General features: G+C 39.5%; 1 protein-coding gene across 4 annotated transcripts in view; it reads left to right on the plus strand.

Moving 5' to 3' along the window:
* The window catches only part of trappc9 (trafficking protein particle complex subunit 9), a 245,413-nt gene that overhangs the window by 65,711 nt on the left and 157,332 nt on the right, over nucleotides 1-22,370 (plus strand). For all 4 annotated transcript variants that reach the window (XM_083925898.1, XM_083925900.1, XM_083925899.1 and 1 more), the window contains 2 exons: nucleotides 8,051-8,203; nucleotides 19,461-19,579. In XM_083925898.1, the coding sequence (XP_083782024.1) occupies nucleotides 8,051-8,203; nucleotides 19,461-19,579 (272 nt within the window). The remainder of the gene's footprint in view (nucleotides 1-8,050; nucleotides 8,204-19,460; nucleotides 19,580-22,370) is intronic.

Raw genomic sequence — 22,370 nt, forward strand, 5'->3', positions numbered from 1 at the left:
CTTTTGAGGAATTTTCTACAATGTATTTAGTGTATTTTTTGGCAAAACATGGACTCTTCACATACATCTTCAACCCTACAGCGCAGAAGATCTATCCAATCATCACAGTGTGAAGATTAGTGTCACCAAGTCAGGATCCCACCAAATGTCTCCCCTTCTGTTCCTGAGTTATGTTGTTGAATAATTGACTGAAACATTGTGTTGTCACAGTGAAGTTGACCTCTGACAAGGGCTGCTCAATTATAGCAAAAATCATATTCACAAATATTTTTGGTCTATGTTGAGTTCACAATTACTCAACAGAATTAGTCATCAACTTTGGAAGTATCATGCGTTTGTTGAACTTAAAAAAAACTTTGATTTTCTTAAACTTTAAATGTAATTCAACTGAAAAACACATTCAAATATATAATTTATTAATAATATTATTATTATTATATGTTTTAAATGTGCTCAGCCCTAATGAACATTTCTGTCATTCGTTTCCCTCTATACCGTTTTCTCTCGCAGTTCCTTAAAGATGCAGGGCTGGTCGGAGGCCAAAGGTCAAACATATGGTAAAAATTTTCATTTTCAGCTGTAGAAGATAAAACTGGCTGACAAAGGAACCACCAACAAAGCTTTTTCTTCTGTCACTTTCCAGTTAAAAAATTTTATGAATTAATCATCATCGTCTTCATCCTTGTTTTCAAGTTTCTCTTTTTTCTGCTCTATCTTTCCTTCAGTCTGTCCTAACTGTCCTTTAAGTCCTTATCTGCTCCAGAGTCAGGCAGTAACTTATTCATTTCCTTATATTCCTCTGATTATCCCGTTATTTTTTCTCCCTCGTGTCATTTCACTGGGCTCCCATCCAGGGCAGTGGAGTGACCAGTGGCACTTGTTCTTGGAAGCCTTTGAAGTCTTTATATACTTTCTTCTGTCCCCTTTAGCTCATACAGTATAAGACTTTATTTATATATATATCTCCACTGTTGGAGACAAAGAAGAAGTTGGAAGTAAGATGCTCAGCTCCTTTACCTGCCCTGGTCCTTTCTCTGGCTTCTTCACAGCTCACCCTCTGCTCCTAATCTAAAGAACAGTCAAATTTCACATCAAATTAAGTGTATCACATCTGTGCTAGGGAGACCTTTGTAGGCCATTTTGATGCAGGATCAGCTTCTGTGTGTCTGAATGTTTTAAATTTAGGGTACGTCCACATGATCAAAAACAACCTTTTTTTCTCCATCATTCTTAAAGTTTTAAAGTTTTCTGTCACATGGACTCGGCTCAAGAAATATCTGCGTCTGCACGAAACCAGTGAAACCGGCTAAAAACGCTGTAGTACACATGCCAGACCTGGATGTGGCACTGTAACTGCTACAGAAATACACCAACAAGGGAGAAGAAGAGAGGGAGAGACGCTGTTGTGTGGAATCATAATACAAACACCAGACTTTCTCGCCAAATCTGGAGACTTCCCAAATCCTCATCCATCCTAGAGAGAAATCCGCCGACTGTTTCTGGTGTTAGTGGAGACTTTTGTGTCGTTTTGGACTCTGATGCACCAATCACTCTGCAGTTATTGTCCTCAACGAGCAGAGGGTGCTGCTGTGAGCCCCTTCCCCGTCCCAAAGCACTCACAGGCGGGCACTGTCTCGCTTTTTTTTGCGACCTCCTTGGCAACTTTATTTATAAAAAGCTAGACCAATTTAGCGACTTATTGAGACCATCAGGGAAAAGGGAGAAATATATGGTTGGACTTATTCATTCACATGCATGTGGCTCAGAGTACAGTTCAGTCTGTGGGTCTGTGTCTCTCTCCTCGCAGCACTGTTGTTATCATGTGAAGTTGCGGGGGTTAGAGGTCGGAGGTGGGCCGATGATTATTTATAAAAGACTTCTGTAGTCAAACCGACCAGTAATTTTGTTGTGTTTAAAAACTGATTTTAGATCTCCTGATTGGCATTTTCTGTCTGCTGAGATAAAGGTTAATCAGAAACCAAAAGGGAGAAATTTATTATTTACATTTTTTCAGTTGGTGATGGTACCCCATATTTTTGTGACCTTGCTTGGCAGCTGAATTCTTGTGATAACACGAGAATCACGGTCACATGTCACGTGGAAATCCATCTCGTCAGGCACCAAAAATTATTTTGTGCTTTGAAGTCCTCCGACCAATCAGCGTCCTGTGAGGAGCTACTGGCAGGTGAGGCAGGAGCAGGTGGTGACAACGACACAAGACGCAACTGCTTGCAATTTAGTAGGTTACATTAAAGCTCCAGTCCACTATGTACCCCCTCAAGAGTAAGACCACCGTGGTTAGTTTGTTTGTTTGGGAAGAACTTTAACTTTGAAGGAGGAAGAGAAAAAAAAACTCTTGTTATCTTGCAAGAGTTCTTAATCCCTGTGTAAAGTATTGTTTTGGGAGTCAGGAGGGATATGGAGCTATTCTCTTAAGATTTACTTTTTAAAGTTTAAAAAGAGTTTGTTATGCTACCTTGTAGTCAGCTCAGAAACAGTGTTCATGGCAGAATGCTAACCACAGTGACCCCTTAAAACTGCTGGTAGATGAGTTGCCTTTGAATTCCCTTGTATTTGCAGACTGTTGTTCCCAGTTTGTTCTAGAGCCTGATAATTCACACATATTAGATTGTACTTATCTCTGCATTGCAGTCATACTGCAGCTTATGTTTCCCATCTCTGTTAGGGAGAAGAAAAACACTGTGTTCTAAGTTTTTGTCATATTGAATAACGATGTCTTTCAGTGTCCCCCTCATACTTGATGGAGTCTTTTGTAAATTCTTCTGAGTGTGTGACAGTTCAGCCAAGGCTCACATATTGCCTCAGTGGAAGAACAGCCTTGTGAGCTGAATTATACCACTCTAACCTGCTAATTGCATTGCAGTGCAATTGATCATCCAGTTCTTTACTCCATTATATGTAAATTCATCTTTTTTGCTGCCATAACTTCTGAAACAATTGTGGTTTCAAGGGAAGTGATTTAAATAAGCCTAGTCCTTAACAAGATTACCACATTTTAACAAATGTGTATTTTTAATCTGGCAAATCAAATTTTTTCTGGTGTTTTGCCACCTCACTCCATTAATAAAGAGGCATCATCCACTTAAAACAGTACCATATTAAAGTTGTTTCTCAATGCATACAGCTCTCTGAAGGTAGGAAGTTGAACTGAGTTCACTCCAATCATCCGTTTTACTTTTATTTTCTTGAGTTGTTAAGATTTGTCAAGAGTTCCACTGCAGCCTTTACCCTTTAACCTCAATTCTGAAACTCAGTATCCATTTTGAAACTGGATGCACATGCGTGAACTTTACTACTGTATCTTACCATAAATAGATGGAGATTGGCCCTTCATCATCTGATTGCATATCAATACTTTTATCTGCTCTGGCAAAGACGTACTTCAACTTTACCAATTACTTTCAATTTCTTCAACAGTGTCAACTGTCACTACGTGCAAACATTACGCAAGGCTGTGGCTGTACATAGGTCATCACATGTACCTAACTGTAAACATGGTCATCTGTGGTTTCTCACTTGTCATCATTCAACTTCAGATTTTAATAAGTGTGACAATTCATTTAAATAATTACAAAGGTTAAAATTCTGGGAGAAACACATGTCTGAAATATAGCGTATACTACGACTAATAACTAATACTGACGTGTTAGGTGCCATTTTTAAGGTGACCTAAGTATGTTTGACTGCTGTTCCCGTCCACAGCAGCTTCTGTGTCAGTACTCCTTTCTGCTTCTCCAAACTGGCAGAGTGCTAAGTAATGCACTATGGATAAGTACTTCATACAACCACACTTCAAAAAAAGATTTTCTTGAACATTATGCGTAATGCATTTGTTTCTTTCCCGTCTAAAAATTGTCTCAACTTGTTTACATTCAAACTCTGGGTACCTCAGTCATGTGTGCACTATGAGTTGTGATGCTGTGCTTTGTTTGCATGCCTGATTACTAAGAGGCTGTAGTGTCACACAACAGCACAATAGTGACAGCACTTACCATTCCTGGTCATTATAGTACCTTGTCTCCACCTACCTGTGCCTCGGGAGTTTTAACCCGGCAGTGGCTTTAGACAGGCCACAGCTGAGAAGGCCTCTCTGAAGCCCTCTGTGTTTTCTGTGAGAACTGAATGAATAAAAGATGAAGAGTCACAATAGGAAGACATCTGCAGCAAAACAAACATTACTCTTTCTGCCACAGCACAGCCACAGCTATATGACACATGAGATAGGAGATCAGTTTCTCAAAAACAATATTTATTCATAAAAAACCTTATAGATAACAGAAACACACTTAATGCAATAATATACGGTATCATATCCAAATAATATCCATAAACCGAGTTGTCTCTGAATAGCGGAGAATAAGCTTCCAACAGACCTTTTGTTCCTCCCTGCTACCAAATTGCTCCTGTTTGGATATAAACATTAACTCAGCTCAATTGTCTCATAAAACACTTATGCACATTCATATCAAAAGGTTTATAAGGACAAAAGACTTTCCACTGTGCAGTCTGCAAAAAAGGAAGGGGAGAGTAATATTGCTTCAGTGATTATGTTTCCATGAGCAGAGCTGGCTGTCAGCTGCCTATGCAGTCCTTCTTTCTCATTTAACTACATCACTTCCCCTGTAATGGCTGTTTATTTGTAATTCATAAGTACGTCGTAAATTCGTCATAATCTAGTATTACCCATAGTATTAATATTTATAATTAAAAGACATATTCAATGGTATTATTTGTTGTCCATTTGTTTTTTAATAAACGAACATACAGAAGAAAATCATAGATTATGCACTTACTGTATAAAGGCATGGAGAGAAAAGATGAACAGATGCCGACCTTGCGGTCAACACCATATGAAGCAGATGAATGTTGGTTATTGGGCTTTTTAAAGAAACTTTGGAAAATCAGTTGCTGTGATATCAGCAATATCTGTTCTCTCTGGCTTCTCTGGTCAAGCTTGCACTGCGGAGTGGGTGCAGCTGCATTGCGTTCTGACCGCATTACTGCATTGCTGGATTTTACAGTTTACAGACTGCCTTATTAACATTATCAGATTTCATATTAGCATTGTGTTTGTGCTTTTCGCTTTGATACCAAGTCTTTCACCATCGTCTTTTCTGTAAACTCTCCTCCCATTACTCTGTGCTGAGACTTTAATTTGACGGGTTGAAAATCAAAGTTATGGTAGATCGCCCTCAGTGTTCTAATCTGTCAAAATGATGGATGGCCTTCAGATTTTTCCGTCATTGTTAAAAAAAATAATAAAATCCCTCAATAAAATATTTGTTTAACGCGACCTCTGGTAACAACACAGGAAATAGATAGTGTACGCTTCATTTAGTGCAGAGGTCGGGGTGGTGAGTGTAGTCTCACTTTTATGCAGCACAACAGAGTTGCTGTCCCATCATGTAGCTGCAGTCCCCTCTTCATTAACCGTAACCACAGGTGTTCCTTAACCATGCCTTAGTTGCCATGCACAGCTATTGTATACTTTAGACATGTAGAATTATCCAGTACCATCCAATGTTGTTTTGTCCAGCTGGTAATTACTACATCAGCCTGGTGTTTGACTAGCACCTCTTTACTTGTGCAGTGAGCTTTTCCTCACAGCTTCCCTGTTGATTGGGATTTAGCTATTTGTATCTACTTTTCCCGACTTTGTTTTTTTTCCACACCATTGTGACATAGAAAATCCATCACCATTAATCCTGAGCTAAGTGTGTGTGTGTGTGGCCTTTGTTGTGTGACAGTGTGGCTCTGTTCTTTTTTTCTCACTTATTCAGGCGAGGCAATGCCAGTAAACTATCGAAAAACACAACACAAAATACACAAACAAGCATTGTGAAGTGAAAGTTATTTTAGTGTCTTAGTGTTTTGTCCAAGAGGCAAGACAATAATTAAGCCAACACAGAGGGGCCAAAAACTGTAGTTCCTTGAATGGCCACTTGAGACTGACTCCAAAAGTGTTAAAATTCCCAACATTACAGCAGAAATAAACATTGTTACAACCTTCTACAAAAAACGGTTGTGGACTCGATGGATAATTTCCCCGGTTAACTGTACGATTGTGACTCTTCACCCTTTTAATTCAATTAAGCCAGGATTAGCCGGGAGTTAGGCTGAGCAGGCACTGCCAAGATATAGATAACAGGAGCTGTCCACTTTGAACTTTTTTTGGCTCTTCAGAATCCTATGGGTGACTTCATGGAGACTACTTCTATATTTAATACAGACTATGGTTTGGTTGTAGTTCTTGTAAATCTTGATGACTTTAATCAGTTCATATAATTGTGGTTTAATTCTAGCTCATGGCCTGCTGTGTTTGACAGTGTAAAGGTCAGATGTTTCTCTTTGGTGACTCTACCTTGTGAATCAGAGTCAGAAATACTTTAATAATCCCAGGGGGAAATTGTTTTCGTTGCAAACTCCAGCTATACAAACAACATATTTAACAACAGCAATATTATACAGATAACATATATTTGTAAAAACAAAAATATAAAACTGCCCCAGCATGTGACAGCGAAGAAGATCACACTGGCCATTGGCAAATATTAAAGGACCTCAGCCTCCTCAGGAAAAAGAGTCGACTTTGACCCTTTTTGTAGACAGCCTCTGCGTTTCTAGACCAGTTCAACTTATTATTGAAGTACACCCCCAGGTACTTGTCTACAGTGCTATGCTATGCTAATCCATTACGACTGTTGACACTGTATTGATTGCTTCACACCCAGGACTTGGACACACCCAGAACCCTTAGTTCCCCTATTAGTTTTGGAGAATCGGAATGTTTGCTGACTCCTAAATCTGAGTATTTATTTGTAGAATTGTGGCGATTCACAGACTGATTTGTCTTGACTGATGCCTGTCATATGTACTACCATGTCTACTGCAATGCCCCTACACTACATTTCCTAACAGGTGGTTTATTGAGGGAAAAAGAAAAGCATGGAAGCCAAAGCCAGAGAGGCTAAACAGGTAAAAAACTAGCGAACCTAAGTGTTCCGGACTGTGTTTGAAACAGAGGTTGTTTCATATTTGCCCTGAAGTAGCACTGACGTGATCTCCATATTGTATTTTCAAGTATGGAAATGTCTAATGGTTAACTTAAAATAAGACATGAAATATTCCTCAACAGTCATTGTGGCTGCCATTTCTCGTGACTCATAGCTTAGCAGTGTGATGATAATAATGTCATCCACAATCCTGGCTGTCTACCTGTTGAATTACAAGGCCTGGTGATGCATGTTTAAGTGAATGTATTTTCCTCCCAATCCCATTTCTTTTAAATCATTCCCCCATTGCCTTGCTCTCTTTCTTTCTGTCGTTTTATTCACTGCAAGGAGCTCTGAGTTTATGAATATTTAAAGTAGAGCGTTATTCACAAAAATCTGTATTTAATGCTGCCTACACTCATATCCTCTTAGAGGGCATTAAAGGCTTGGGTTATGAATCAACCAGGGACGTGTAAACTGTTGTTCTTACTATGAGCTTGCATCTTCCCTTCTGTTAAAATCAACCTGCTTGCTGTTCCTGCAGTTCCTTAGAGCAGGAATGGCTCACCTGCACAGACGAAACACATGCTTTATTCAGGTGGTGTATCATTCATTTGATGCTCCTGGCTGAAGTGGCTGCAGCTGAGTCATTCGTCTCAGGTAGATGTATAGCAAGTCAGGTCTAGTTACGAAAAGCCGAAGGACTCGTAGCTACTTTAGAAGGCCAATCAGGACCTTTGTTGCTCTGGAAAGCTACAGGCACAATGAGATGCTGTCTTCTTTTCTTCCCCATCTCATTTTGACTTTCACGAATAATAAACAGCAACTCAACGTGAGTTTTTTCTGCTAAATGCTCGTGTTTGCAAATTGACTTCGGTTGGCCACAAGCTGCACTGTCATTTTGTTTTCCAATTCTTGGCATCTTTCATCCCAGCAGGTATCGTCACGCTCAGAAATACCCTGTTATTTATTTTCAAAATCTGTTTCTGTTTCATTTGTTTGTTTTTAATTTGCCCTTATCCCACTTTTGTGTGCAGAGAAAGTGTTTGGGGAGTTCCTGAGCTGGGAGCTGGAGGAGGCTTTGTCTCACTTGCCTTTAAAGTCTGGCCAAGCCGTGACACTGACTGTCAGCATCAAAGTCAAGTTGGACTTCTCTGGTCAGGAGAGCCTGCTGCAGGACCTCAATGATGGTGAGTGGACACAGATGAAGGCTTTTGTCCGTGTAAACCTGCTGAGTATTCAATTTCAATATCAGTTTGAAATGATTCATTTAAAAGTTTAAACTTTTGAATGAATCATTTCCATAAATATTGTTTGAGTTGCATTATGTCAAAATCACTTATAATTTAATTATTTAATTTATTACTTTATATTTAATCCTTTTTTAACCCAGCTCAAAGATTTCCTCCACTCAAAAATGTGTTTTTATATGTTTATGTCCCCAAAAATGACTCACATTGACTATAGTGACTTGTGTCTTAGCAAAGTTTGTCACTAGAGAGGTGTTTTCACATTCCTCTCCTGAAGGCAGACATGTCTATGCACTTCCATGAAATCTATGATACAAACGTATCCCATGCAAGTTAGATCAGGTACATCACTAATCTGTAAATCAATCGCTGTCGAATATGTAAAAGCCAGGAAAGAAACTTGAAACTTCTGGCTCAGAGCAGAATGTCAGTACAGAGAGAAAACACACTGCCATCATAGCTGTCAGTCACTGACAGTTACAAGCTAACAAGCTAACAAACAACAGAAGCTAACTACACTAAGTGCACAACAGACTCCTCATTTGAGTTTGGGAACGGCTGGTTCAGAATGCCAAGAGTATATTACAGATGCATGCAGCCCTTTGCTGACAGGCTTCCCTGTAGGGCTACACAGATAAGTGGTTATGTTATATATAGTTTTTTGTATGTATGATAAAATATTGGAAACTCCTCTCTGTATAATGCAATCAAATATAACAACATCACAAACTATTGCCTTCTTTTTATTTTAAAACCTTCCTAAAAGCTAAAACAAAAAGAAGGAATTATTTATACAGAACTGTTGCATCACACTGCATTCATTTAGTTGTATAGTCGATTGAACCGGCATTTAAGTGCATCTTACTCACGAAGGCAAATGTTTTGCCTTAGTTTTGCTAGACTTGCATTGTAGTACTATTTTCATTCCATCTGCTGGAACAGTCCAGCCAAAGTTATGCACAAGTTGTATGCAGAAAATAATGTTAATGCGGCATTGTACATTGAGCACTCTGTGTTTCAGGGATTCTAACTGCCTTTTTTAGGATTCAGCAGTAATAGGAGAGAGGTCTTGAGGTCTCTATAGCTCAATTTCTCTCCTAACTTCTGGCTTCCTCACTTCAATTGTCGTATTTCCTCTCTTCTAATTCTTAGTCCTGGTTAAAAAGAAATAGACTGACCTTCTCCTCTACCTCGAAGCTCATTCATTGTGCTCCTTCTCCAGTCTATCTCATAGTTCATTCTCAGACTCCTTTCTCTCCCGTCTTGCTTCCGAACCCCCCTGCCTCCTCCTTCAGTCTGTTGAACGTCTTCACCACAGAGTAAGGCTGCTAAATATTAATGAATGATCAATATGGACCTGCTCCTGCACTACAGAGACTTTATTTTGTGTGTGTATTTGTGTGTGCAGTACATACCATGCCTGCATGTTTATCTCAGCCCCATTGCCACTCTCCTCATGAGGTCATTTAAGCGATACTGTTTTAATGTTTTAATTAGCTGAGCAATAATTGGGGCCCTGAATTGAGGAGATAAGAAATGTTTCCGTATATACAGCAGCTCTGAATGCAGTTATTAAGGCAACATTATGAGATGCCGCTTTTGCTAAACATATTGATGCTATCTGCTTCTCTTATACATTAATGAAATCACATTAATAATGTTGTGTTAATACACAGATGGACTTATTTGCATAAAGACAGTTGTTTTGCTGTTTTCAGTCTGTGTATGTGTTCTGGAAGATTACCAAGTTCTTCCATCTTTGCTAATTAAGCTTTCAGCTGTTCACTTGTATTGCAAAGCCAGCACCCGTGGTCATACAAAATGTAAATGCCCTCACGTTTTACCATTAGTGAATCATTACCATGTCCAAGGCAATAACAATGTAATAAGTATCCCACCGTAAGACATTTTTAAGAAAAGGTACAAACAGCTACAGTTGTCACTGTTCTGTCATTTTGTAATACATACAAGTCAGTAATATTAGCTATTTAAAGAAATACTTTGACATTTTCCGAAATACACTTATGAGCCATCTTGCCAAGAGGTGGATTAAAGACCCATTCAACTCTCACGTCTGTGGAGCTGAGCCGAGGTAAAGAGCTGAGCTTAGCATTGGACCGTAAGCTGGGGGAAACCGCTACCCAGGCAAGAAAAAAATATGATTTCCAGCAAATTGACTACTGTAATTAACACATTGCACCTTGTTCGTTTAATTCTTACATAATCAGATATGTAAAAACAATTAGTGGAGGATTTGTAGGAAATTACATGCTGGGACTATTTTTCATGAACTTGCATAAAGTGCAAAGGCTAGCTGTTTCCCAAGTGTCAAACTTTACTTTACAGAATATTTTGCAATCTTCGGTATTTCACATAAAACATTTTGAGACCCCTGCAGTCAGACAGAAAATTGACAGGAGTGCATTGCAGGGATTCTCATATATGTAGTTATATTACAGCAGTCGCTCTTTTATCAGTATAGAAATGGGCAAGACATTAATCCAAAACAGGCTGTTGTATTGAAAATTATTTGAATTAAACTAGCAAAACTTTCATTTAGTTTTTTTCCATTTTAGTGGTACAATAAGTTACTGTAGTGTCTGAGTACTGAGTGCTTTAAATACAGTGGAACTGGGAGTGGAAATATTGATTGTGCCAGCTCTGTTATTCTGTTCACAAACCATGTTTTAAATGCCATTTGTAATATTTTGACGAAGCTTAGTGGAATGATGTACCTTGCTACCTGCTCTGTTATGATATTTTTAAAATGACACCAATTCTTTATACAAGGCAAGGCACTGATCTTAAGTGCACAAGAACAAATGATGAATGATTCATGTCATTGTTCAATTTTGCCATTTTCTACACAGGACTAAGAAAAATGCATGTTTGTATGGCAGTTGTCATACTTAGTGGATGCATTCTTTTAATGTGGCCCCGCCTTCTGGATACAGTTAATGAATTTAACCATTGTCAACAAATTAGTAGTCTCTTCTACAATTTGCATTTGGTAGCAGGCCATCATGAACCCCAGCTGATGGATTTCCTCACAGCGCCAAGGAATGGAAAGTAAATGGATGGTAAATGGACTGTATTTATGTAGCACTTTTATTGGAAGTGCTTTACAATCTGCCTCTCATTCAGCCATTCCAAAAACACACTCTCATGCCAATGGCACTGCAACGTAAGTCCATCGGTCTGACCATCAGCAGCCATTTCTGATTTCGAAAGGAGGAGCTGCCAACCCTGCAATTATTAGCAGTACCACAGACACCTGTAGGATGTTTGCTTTAAGTATACAGTACAGCAAGAGTGGAAGTCATTAGAAAAATGACTTAATCTCAAGGAAATATTGGGAAAGAAACAGATAACAATATTTTTTTGTAAGATGTGATCTTTGCAAATATTTGGATAAGATTTTGAGCAGATTTGATGACAATTCGCTAAATATGAAGCTAGAGCAAGCAGGGGATTAGTTTAATTTAGAACATAACTATCTAGAAAAACTATAATTTGAATTTGAATCAAACAAACAAGATACAACATGATAATGCACAATTTAGATGGTAGTTTTGTTGGTAGGTGGACACTTCCAGTAAATGCTTCGAAATACTTTGTGAAATGAATAAATATAAAATAAATAAATAAATTTGTCTTATAAAATTTGTCTTGTACTAAACCATAAATTTTGAACTCGCCCAAAACAATGATCAGCCTCATTATGTTTGCGGGCACAAGCATTAACACACGTTACGTCAGAACAGAAAAAAAATATTATTTACATCATCCATGTAGGATTATGGCAGCGAATTTGAAAATAGGATGGTAAGTTTGCATGCAAGACGCTGTGTTAGTGTGAAGCTAACGTCAACTATATCTATACAGTCCAGTGAATAATGTTAAACCATATTCAATACCGACAAAAAGTTAAGCAGTCCTGTGCTAGCCGTGTACCACCCAGTTACCGGTTTGTTAAGGGAGAGGGGTCTTTGGCGTCCTGCTTTGTTAGCCTGTGATTCTGTTGGTTGAGCCAGGTTGTCAACAGTTGTGGTTCCAATGTTGAAAGATCTAATTTTCTGCTGTGTTCAAAGGTGGAGGTTGAAGAAAACTAGCCGCTCCCTCATTCTCCTTGCGGAGCTCGCAGCTCAGCGCTATCTTGCTTGGTTGCTCCTGTTGCTGGTAAAGTAAGCTGGCAGACTTTGTGTTGTAGCTGCTGGCGCTAAACTTGTTTACTGACAACAGGGAATCTAGGCATGCTCTTGCGCCTCTGCCATAAGACGTTTAGTGTGTATGCTAAGCAGACTAGCCTACATGGTATTGGTCAGAGAGCCACCAGGTTAGCATTGAGAACAGATAAGAGGGTAGCAGATAAGAGAACAAAGAAACGGAGGTTCCGGGGGCTTTGTTGATACCATGATGTCATGGGTCATCAGTGGCAGTGACCTCTGGTCTAAAGTCCAAGGGTGGACTTCAGAACAAATTCATCTGTGGAGCTCCAATTGAACCCACAAACAACAAATACATTGAAAAGATTGAAAAGATTGAAATTAGAAAGGGCTACACTGAGTACCTTTACACGCTTGACCCATTGTTTCATATGTATTTAATTGAAATCTGTTTTGCCTTTATAAATATTCATTGTCCTTGGTAGCACCACGAAGGTCAGTGTAATCAGTACTGGATGAAAATAGTCCTAAAAAATTCTGCATCAGCTGCTCTCACCGCATCAAGAAAAAAACTGACAATGACTGTGAATATGTGGATGAATATGAATGAAGTTTTGCGCTGTGCCCAGGTGAAAAGATCTACATACGCACACTTATTCTGTCTCTGGTCTCTCTCTCACGCCTTCTCTTTTTTGCAGCTCCACAGCCTGAGGATAAATGATAGCTCACAGCTTGTGTGGTGTGTGTCGGAGTCTCTCTGATATGTGTGCTGCTTGGTACATTGTGTTCACATCAACTCCTCTGTATAATAAATATAACTGTCTCACAGCCCTCATATGACCAAGGTTTAAAAGTGACTGTTTGTCATGCTGCACTGAAGGTGCAAATTAGTTTGCACCTTGATTCCGACCTGTCAGAATGCCATATCATTAGTGGACTTTTTCCACTAAGTATGTGCTATTTATTGATCAGCTTCTATTTATATGCACCATCATTCTCAACTGTGATGCTGTCTGACAGTACTGCATGTCCTTTATGTTTCAGCGCAGGCAGAAGGGTCAAAGCAGACAAGGCCACAGAAAACAGTGAAGAGGGAATATTGAAAACAGGCCGAGCCTCACTGATTTATCCTCAGATGAGTTTGTCCCTTATTTTGAGTCCAGCTCGAGACCAAGACACCATAACTCAGAATCAAATGGAAGTGATGTCATCACTCAGGACTAATGGGCCTTGACTTAACGAGCTTTATCGTATTAAATGGTGTGAGCGTTGTACCTAATGAAAGCTACCGCCTACATTAATGTTGTCTTTGAAGACAACACCTTGTACCACAGTAAACGTCTGCATCCACAACCAAGCAAGAGACAGAAAACCCATTATGCAGACTGACAACATGAATTAAAGGACTCAGAGGGAGAGGGAAACGCAGTCTGTTGAAATTAGTAAGGACTGGGATGTGCTGTCTTAGAGTTTTCTCATTGTTTGTCCTCAGTCGACACCAGAGAGACTATGCACCATTGTCCTACTTGTGTAGTTTGTTTTAAATTACTTAACGTGCAACACCCCCAAGAATACTTTTTAAAGTAATAACCGGTGACATGTTCGTGTTAGATTTCTATTTTGCTTCTCTTTGTTGTACTTTCACCTGAAGCAATTTCATGAATTCTTTTATATTTGCTGTTCTAAACGTCTGGAGTTGGCTTAGTATTTCCTCAAAGAAAGAAAACAAAATCCTTGCAGTAAATAGGGCTAGGTATTTAACCTCAGTACAACCAAAATGTGTCCATAGTACGCAGTGAATGTCTAAAAAAAGCTACGTTTAAATGAGTCCAAAAGCATTCGATACAGATCAAAATTTGATTGATTAAACCACTTATGGGTTGTAGCACTCATCTGATCCCTGATCAGTTCAACCGGAGTGATATCTGTGGACGTGGGGGTGAAGAAGCGCATAGTCCATCCAAGAGAGTCACCCATGGGTTTGTGTTATGGATGGTTGTTAGCTGGCTAGCTACACTGTTATTTTTTTAACTAAACTACTAAAGTGCATTAGATATTCCCCAGGTGCATTACTATCACCCTCTGGCTTGGAGTAGGACCACAGTCGTTAAATTTTATAGAAAGGGCTTTAAACCATTTTCCGTGGTAATTTGACTAGTACAAAACAAAATGGCGATAATTGTTGTTAGCTGTCAATGTGACAACGTCAGTAAAGTGTGTCACAACAACCAACGCAGCACGGGAGACGACACAATTTATCTTTCAGGAAAAGGATGACCCTGATTTACATTTAACTCACAGAGATGCATATATTTGTTAACAAAAGTGTACTTAATTGCATCTAGACTTTTTTTGTTCATGTTTATATTTCATGTAAGGCATCACAAATAATATTGTTTTGTTAAAGTCACTAGACATTCAAGTTTAATATTTGCCATAGTAAGGAGGTGTAAAAGAAGTGGTGTTCTTCCACAATACTTTTCCAGTTTGTTGGAAATAAGTATAAGGAGAACTGAGTGGTTATCATGAGCAGTGATAGCCACCATGGCTGAACAGACAAAGATAAGAGTGTAACCTACAGAAAACTAAGACGTCCACAGTAGCAGACTCCCTGTGACAGCTGATCTCTCAGCAGGACAGCTCACAAACAGCACAACAATGACTGCTTATCACAAGCTGCTCTCAGACATTGTGTGGAACATCTGAGGCCTGTGTGTTATTGAAGTTTATGGTAATGATACGATTGGTAGTAGGCATGGGAATTCACAATATTTTGATAACAATGCCATTATCGATTCTGCTTATAGGTCCGTTCAAATTTCTGTGTAAAACACAACATGAAATGAAAAAATTTGTTTAACTGACGCGCTGCTCAGTTAGGAAGCAGTGCCACACTAGTGCATTTTGCATATGAAGATGTTTCAGCATGTTGCTGGTGTTTTCAGCAAGATCTCCTTCGTTGCTGTCTTCCTTTGTGTAATGAAGGCATACTTTGGATAGTTTCTTCCTATCCGCCATGGCTCTTTCTTGTTAAAATTTTCCAGCTGCGTAGGTGCATGAGTTTGACATTAGAGTTTTTCTGATAAAATGCCTCAGATATTGCCTAGTCGGTATTTGGTGATTAAGCAAGTCTATTCCCTGATCCGATACCACATAATTTAGCCTTCAGAGTAGTTTATTTATGTTGAATTGGTATCAGGATGGGAATATTGGTATCAAAACATCTATTGTCATTTTTTACAATGCACAGCTGTCCGAAAAAATGTTGACATTGATAAAAGGAATTGATAAGCTCAGAGGCATACGATTCTGATCTGACAATTGGAAAGCGGTTCTCAACTGGAACTGGTTCTCGATTCCCATCCCTCGTTGGCAGTAAAATGAAACGTCCTGTAGTAGATTATTGATAGCTGTTGTATCATCGCCATGTGTATCTCTGCATGCCAGACATTCGTTGCTGCTGTTAAGACAAGGCAGCTGTTTGTAGATGACTTTAATGGAGCGTCCAGACGGACTGGAATGGCTTTCTGTAATATCAGTAATCATTTGTTTCAGACCATTGTATATTACCTGACAGATTTCTGCTCATCGCGTAGACCCATTCCTCTCACTCTCTCTCTACAAGATTGATAGAAGCGTAATGGTGCTCTTACAGTGTGGTTTTGAATGGGATGCTGCATGTTTGTGCTGTAATATCTTGTTTTGTCGTTGTCGGATTTATGGTGTATTTCATGTAACACACACATGAAAGTGGTTTTACCCACAGTTATGAAACATCTAATCGTCCATCTTTAGTGTTGAGACTCATGTTAAATAAAGCTCATGTCAAGTAGTGTTTAGTGCTTTATATGTTTTTTTCCATTATCATGATTATCTCTCTTGAACAGGACATTTTCCACTTTTACTAGATATATCTATCTTCCAGGAAAAAGCTTGTAAATGTGACACTGCAAAGATCCACAGTGTCATATGAAAACCTCAGACCTGTGCTAATAATGTTCTAATTATTTCCAAAGTCTTTGCTGCTCTACCTACACTCAGGCAGCGAGGTAGCCACTGAGAGAAAACGCTGAGTTCACTCTATTCTGATGGTTAGACAGAGAACTAGACAGATACTGATTGGGAGGAGGGTATAAAGGAGGGGATGATTGTGAGCAATGCCATCGTTAATCACGGCACCCATTACTCACACAGTCTCTGTGCCACAGGACAAAGAGAGTCATGCGCATCTCCTAAAAACAGCCGGCGTACCATAATGAAGGATGCAGTTCATAAAGTCTAAAAGCGTTGTCTGTATTTTTGGTTCCTTCCCTTTTTGCCACTCCGACTCACTGTGTAGATGCATATCTAATCTGTTAAGCAGCAGGATAAAGAAAATGAGGTGATAACGAGAAGAGATTGTTCACACCAAAACAGTGACAGCAATCGCTAAGTTTCACATAATTGGGACGCCTGCACTATATGCTGTGTGATCTAATCATAAATCATAAACATGTAAGCTCTAGATCAGGGGTCAGCAACCATTGGCAGGCAGTAGCACAACCAGTGGCACACTATAGCAACTAGTGTTCAAGAAATGTTTTGGAAAATGTAGTGCTTTTTCATCCAAATGCCAAATGAGCTCTTTCCCAGCCATTGGCAGGTGCACAGCCAGTTATTTAAGGTAGATTGACTGACTTTTTCCAACTGAAATGAAGCTCCATGAAGCCTTTTCTTTATTTTATGAAGCCACTTGATGGTGCTCTTGGTTTAAAAGAAAAAGTCTCATGGGCTGGTATTGATTGTGCTTTCAACTGTTTGTTGACTTCGACTTCTCTTTATTGATCCCTTTGGGATGACCCCTGCAAGGAAATTGGATGTCCAGTAGCTTACAAAACACTTGTAGAAAACACTTCTACTTGTGTAGAAAATAAGGAGGTATAAAAAAAAAAAAAATACAGTATTAGTTGAACAGTGAGTGCCTTCTAGTGGGCTCAAAAAAAAAGGAAAACGCTGCATATAGCTTCATGAAGCTTTCGTTTAGACATCACTTACTTTTCTCCATCCACATTCGTGAAGACCCGCCCTACTCTGCCTCTGATTCAATTCAATTCAATTCAATTTTATTTATAGTGCCAAATCATGACAAAAGTTACACTTTACAGAGTAGGCATAGACCCAACAATTCCCCCGTAGAGTACGATGGCAACGAAAACCTTCCATATAACAGGCAGGAACGTCGAACAGACCCAGTTCTGTGGAGGACGGCCATCTGTCTTGACCGGACTTCTCTGGACTTCTCTAATTGGCTAGTACTTGTTGCCCAATACACAGAATGTGGAGGTGGGGGGAAGTGACGCTGCCGGAGCAGCCTCAGTAGACGTTGATATGGCACACTGATTGACAAAAAACTGTAAAACTGGCACTTCATGTGAAAAGGTGCTTCGGACTCCTGCTCTAAATCATACTGTGAGACTTGTCTACCAAGGCTGGTTTAAAACTGTGCTGATTATTTCCTTAACTAATTAATGCACACACATGTAAACAATATGCACATTTCAATATATACAAGGCTATGCTTGATGTTTTCCCCTTCACCTGGTCGACTTTGGTAAGAGTTTGATAGATACATGATTCTTCCAATCACCTGCCAGGTATGTTTTGAAAGGTCTTGCCATTTCCCAATCCGTTTCTAATGGCACCTTTTCAGATATTTCTGTGAAACAAATCATCTGACGAGTCAGATTACAGCTCCTTCATTACCTCCATTGAACAGAGAACCAAGAATTTATTTGAGATTATTATTGGAGACAGCACAACACATGCAGAGGTAGGTAGAAACATCTGTGTATTCAAGAGGATTTAAGAGTGTTATTTATTGAAGGAAGGTGCAAGAAGAACATCTACATTTGCTCTACTAACTTAACCTTTTTAGACTTTGTTCAAAAGAAATAGATGCAATGTAATACTGGAGAAACACCTTTATTTACAATCCCCCCTCTGAAAATTCCTTAAATCTCTCATCTGGTCCTGTTTGCCGTATTAATTTACTGTTCCTGCCTTTTTACAAACTTAACTCTTCCTCCATGTTTGCCTGTTGTCATGGTAAATTTAGCATAATCCACATTTCCACAGCATTTATTCCATCAATAAAACAACATATTTATTCCAAACACACTACTATGTTGCTCTGCTCTTTTGAACAGAAATACTCCTCCAGTTGGTTCTGTTCTACCAATCTTGCATGTGGTAGTTATAGTCTGGTAGTCTGATGTGATATGTCTATCTGTCTGAACCCAATTGCCTGAGTTGCTGCAAAGGCTGGTAATTTCCCCTCTCTTAGGGGTAATTGCAGGGCTTTGCATTCCACTGACGTCAGATGGTGATATGATTCCTCTGACGTCAGAGTGTGGGCTCGGTGCGTCATTTTTGAGTATTGTCTGAGTGGGTTGAAAGCAGCAGCCCCTGTGGTGGTGCCTTATGCAGCTGCTGATAGTGCAGCTGCTACTGTGTCCACACTGCTTCTCTCAAGGTCACAATATAAATTCATTCATTTATTCTTCACATGCTTATAGGAGACCATGGACCCTATAATCTGAAATGTTAAAATATTAAAAACTAGTCTTTAAGGGCAGTCACGCTAAGTGGGTGCCAAGTTTGAAATTGCAATCTGAAAAGACAACATCACCACCGTAATGGGATGAGAAATAAATATACAAATGATTATTTTGAGGGTAAAGTTTCCCCAAAGGGGTAGTTTGGCTATTCTGAAGTGTGGTTGTATGAGGTCAGTGTATTACCTACAGTAGATGACGATTAGTACTCCACCAGTTTGGAAAAGCAGAAAGGAGAACTGATACAGAAGCTAAGCAATGTACTGCTTTGGACAGGCGCAGCAGCTAAATGTATTATAGACACCTAAAAAAAGGTACACCTAAAAAAATCCATTCCACTTCACGGGTGGAAACATTAATCTATGTTGAAAGTGGGTCCTATATGTTGTCAAAATGTAACATACATTTTTTATTTGGTGGGCCTTGATGTCTTTTCAGATGGGATCAGTGTGACAGGCCTGCCAATCTCAAGTCCGCTGCGCCAAGTCCTCAAACCCAGGCCTGAGAACAAGACTGTCAGCAGTGAGTCCGGCAAGGCAGAGTACAGCCATATTAAGGTAAATGAACAAAACCTTTTCAAAGGGCATGAAAGCTAGCCCCATTGTTTTGGTTTGTCATTAATCAAGATAAAAGCAGTTGTTTTCTTTTGGGTTTCCTGGCTTGTAGAATTCACTAGGCGAGTGGTCCTCATTTAGAGTGATTAGTCGACTAATCAACACTTATATATATGGCAGTGCATGTGTGAAAGGGGCTTAAGTTCTTTTCTGAGAATCACAGACATGTGTTCTTAAATTTCTGTTAGAAGTCTTGAAAGTTGACAGCAGCTTCTTTCTTGGGGTTGTACAACTGGCTCCTGAACAAATCATTTTTCTTTGCTGTTTCATTTAAAGTCATTGCTATATATTTCTCAAGATCCACGACCGTGACACTTGGTCCATGACCACGGCGACTCTATGATCAATTCCTCTCTGTCCTCTCCCTCTGCCATCTTTTCTATGAAGTAAACTCATGTATCTTCCTCTGCAGAAGAGACATCAGCCCAAGTATTGGTACGTGATGTAACCGTACAGCCATATGGAAGTGCTTCTGTCGGCTACACATACATGTCTGTCCATGTATAGTGGTGATGCCTCTTACTTATCCTTAGCAGTTTTATTTCAGACCGCAGCAGAAAGCGGCTTCAACAATGGTAGATGTAGCCTGTATGCTACTTGATCAGTAAAAGAGCTAAGCTACTGTAAAGATATTTGTTTCAGTAACAGCGACACTACCTCCATTCCACTGAGCAATGGTAGCAGTTAAACTAGTTATATTGCTATGTGTAGCCCAACACTGCCCACTGTTCCTTTTTCTGCAGATAATGAAAATCTCAGGTTAGGATGTTTAACCCCCTCATTCTCACTATTTCACTCTCTCTAAGTACAGTGTCTAGTGTGTACATGTCTTTACCAATGCTGATGTAAAAATTATAGCAGTATTTTTTGAGTTGATCTGGCGGGTGTCTCACCTTGGCTGCAGAGACACTCTTTGAATAAGGACCCGGACACTCTTTGAATAAGGACCCGGACACTCTTTGAATAAGGACCCGGACACTCTTTGAATAAGGACCCGGACACTCTTTGAATAAGGACCCGGAGCTCCAACATTTGTTTGCTGGGTTTTTGTATGAAAATGCAAAGGGAAAAATAGATAGTGTGACAGGGAAGGAAAATAGGCAAGATGAAGACAGGCGATGAATACAGTAGATGATAGAGCTGATTAGCAAAGGATAAGGATTTGTTGAGGACTAGAAATGGGCAGGTAGAGAGTGTCTACCTGCTGAGGGCCATCTGTAGCACACGACCTGCAAGTGAGGTGGTTGCATTCTCTTAACTATAAAAATCAGAAGAACTTCTTTCTCTCCCCTGTGAATCATCAGGAGGGAAAACAACATTAATGTCTAATGTTCAGAAAACAAAGTCAACTTTTCTGACTTTCTGTGAGATGATGACTTATGGTTGAGAGAATACAGGAGTATGTGCATTGATCATAGCCAGAGAAGGCTGACTCATTGTCAAGTCTCAGACAAGTTTTACAGAAAGAGCAAACATTTATTTGACTAATCATACACAAAAAATAGAGACTGTGACAAAATGACAAACAAAAACACACCGCTTCACACAGCTGTACAAAAAACACACCCAGCTTCACACAGCTGTACAAAAAAACACACGGCGTCCACCACCGAAGCCACTTCTCAGAATGACGAGGGTGAGAAAGAGTCAGAGAGAGCGACAGCAGATCCCCTCCTCCTTTTAAGGCCCCGCTGATTGGCTGGAACCGATGTCAGGAGGGGAAAGGCGGGACCTACAGCTGGCGAGCACAAAGAAAAACAACCCAAAAACAATCAACCCTCACAGCCGTAACAGTGACATTATGTTCCAAGAAATCATGTCTCCAATTAATATTGGTTATACCATACATACAGTGGTCGACCATTTGCATCAAAAGTGACTGTTTGAAATGGCTCTTGCTTGATTCTAAAAGTAAATCTAAACTGAGTCAGTGGGAAAACACAAGTCAGCCTATTTGCCTGAGTTTTCTTTCAAAACCTCTGGCTATGTGTATAATGGAAGTCTGGAATAACTTTAATTCAAATAGTCAAGTTGCCAGAAGAAAATGTTGGCATTGAATGTAGGGGTGGGAATCTCTAGACACCTCATGATTCGATTCGATTACGATTCAGAGGGCTGTAATGCCATTATATAGAATTTATTTTTTCCCACTGTGACTACTTTAGAATTTAGAATTAGAAATAGAATTTCTGCAACAGAAACGTTGATGTAAAACATACTTGGCACCCTTTAGTGTCACTATGAGACAGACTGGGTCATACACACACCAGACTTTCCCCCAGGACACCCCAGTGTCCCGTCCTGCGTGAAAGTGAAACTTGATGCCAGAAAAGACGTACCTAATTTAACCCAAACCACAGTCATTTCTTAAACCTAATCAAGAAGTTGTGTTGCCTTTTGTTTAAATTCATGTTAACGTTAACCACATTTTTAAAACTACAACCGTGGAGTGTCAAAAGGAAGAAAAGCTATAATTAGCTTTAATTAGGCCACAGTAGCTAATAGTTAAATATTGAAAAAAGTGGAAGTTGTGTAGATAATGGGAAAGGAGGCCTGGATGAAAATAAATGAGAAAGCTATTGAAAAGAATGTGAAAAGTTCTCTTGGCATTTTGGCTGCACTTTTGAAACAGCCCTTATTGAGCTCATCACTCCACTCCCCATATACTGTCAAGGTGTTTCAAGGTGTCAGGCTTTAGTTCAAGGTAGAGTTCTACTAATTGTGTAGGTGTGTA

This window comes from Echiichthys vipera (genome assembly GCF_963691815.1).
Source record: "Echiichthys vipera genome assembly, chromosome: 13".
NCBI lineage: Eukaryota > Metazoa > Chordata > Actinopteri > Perciformes > Trachinidae > Echiichthys > Echiichthys vipera.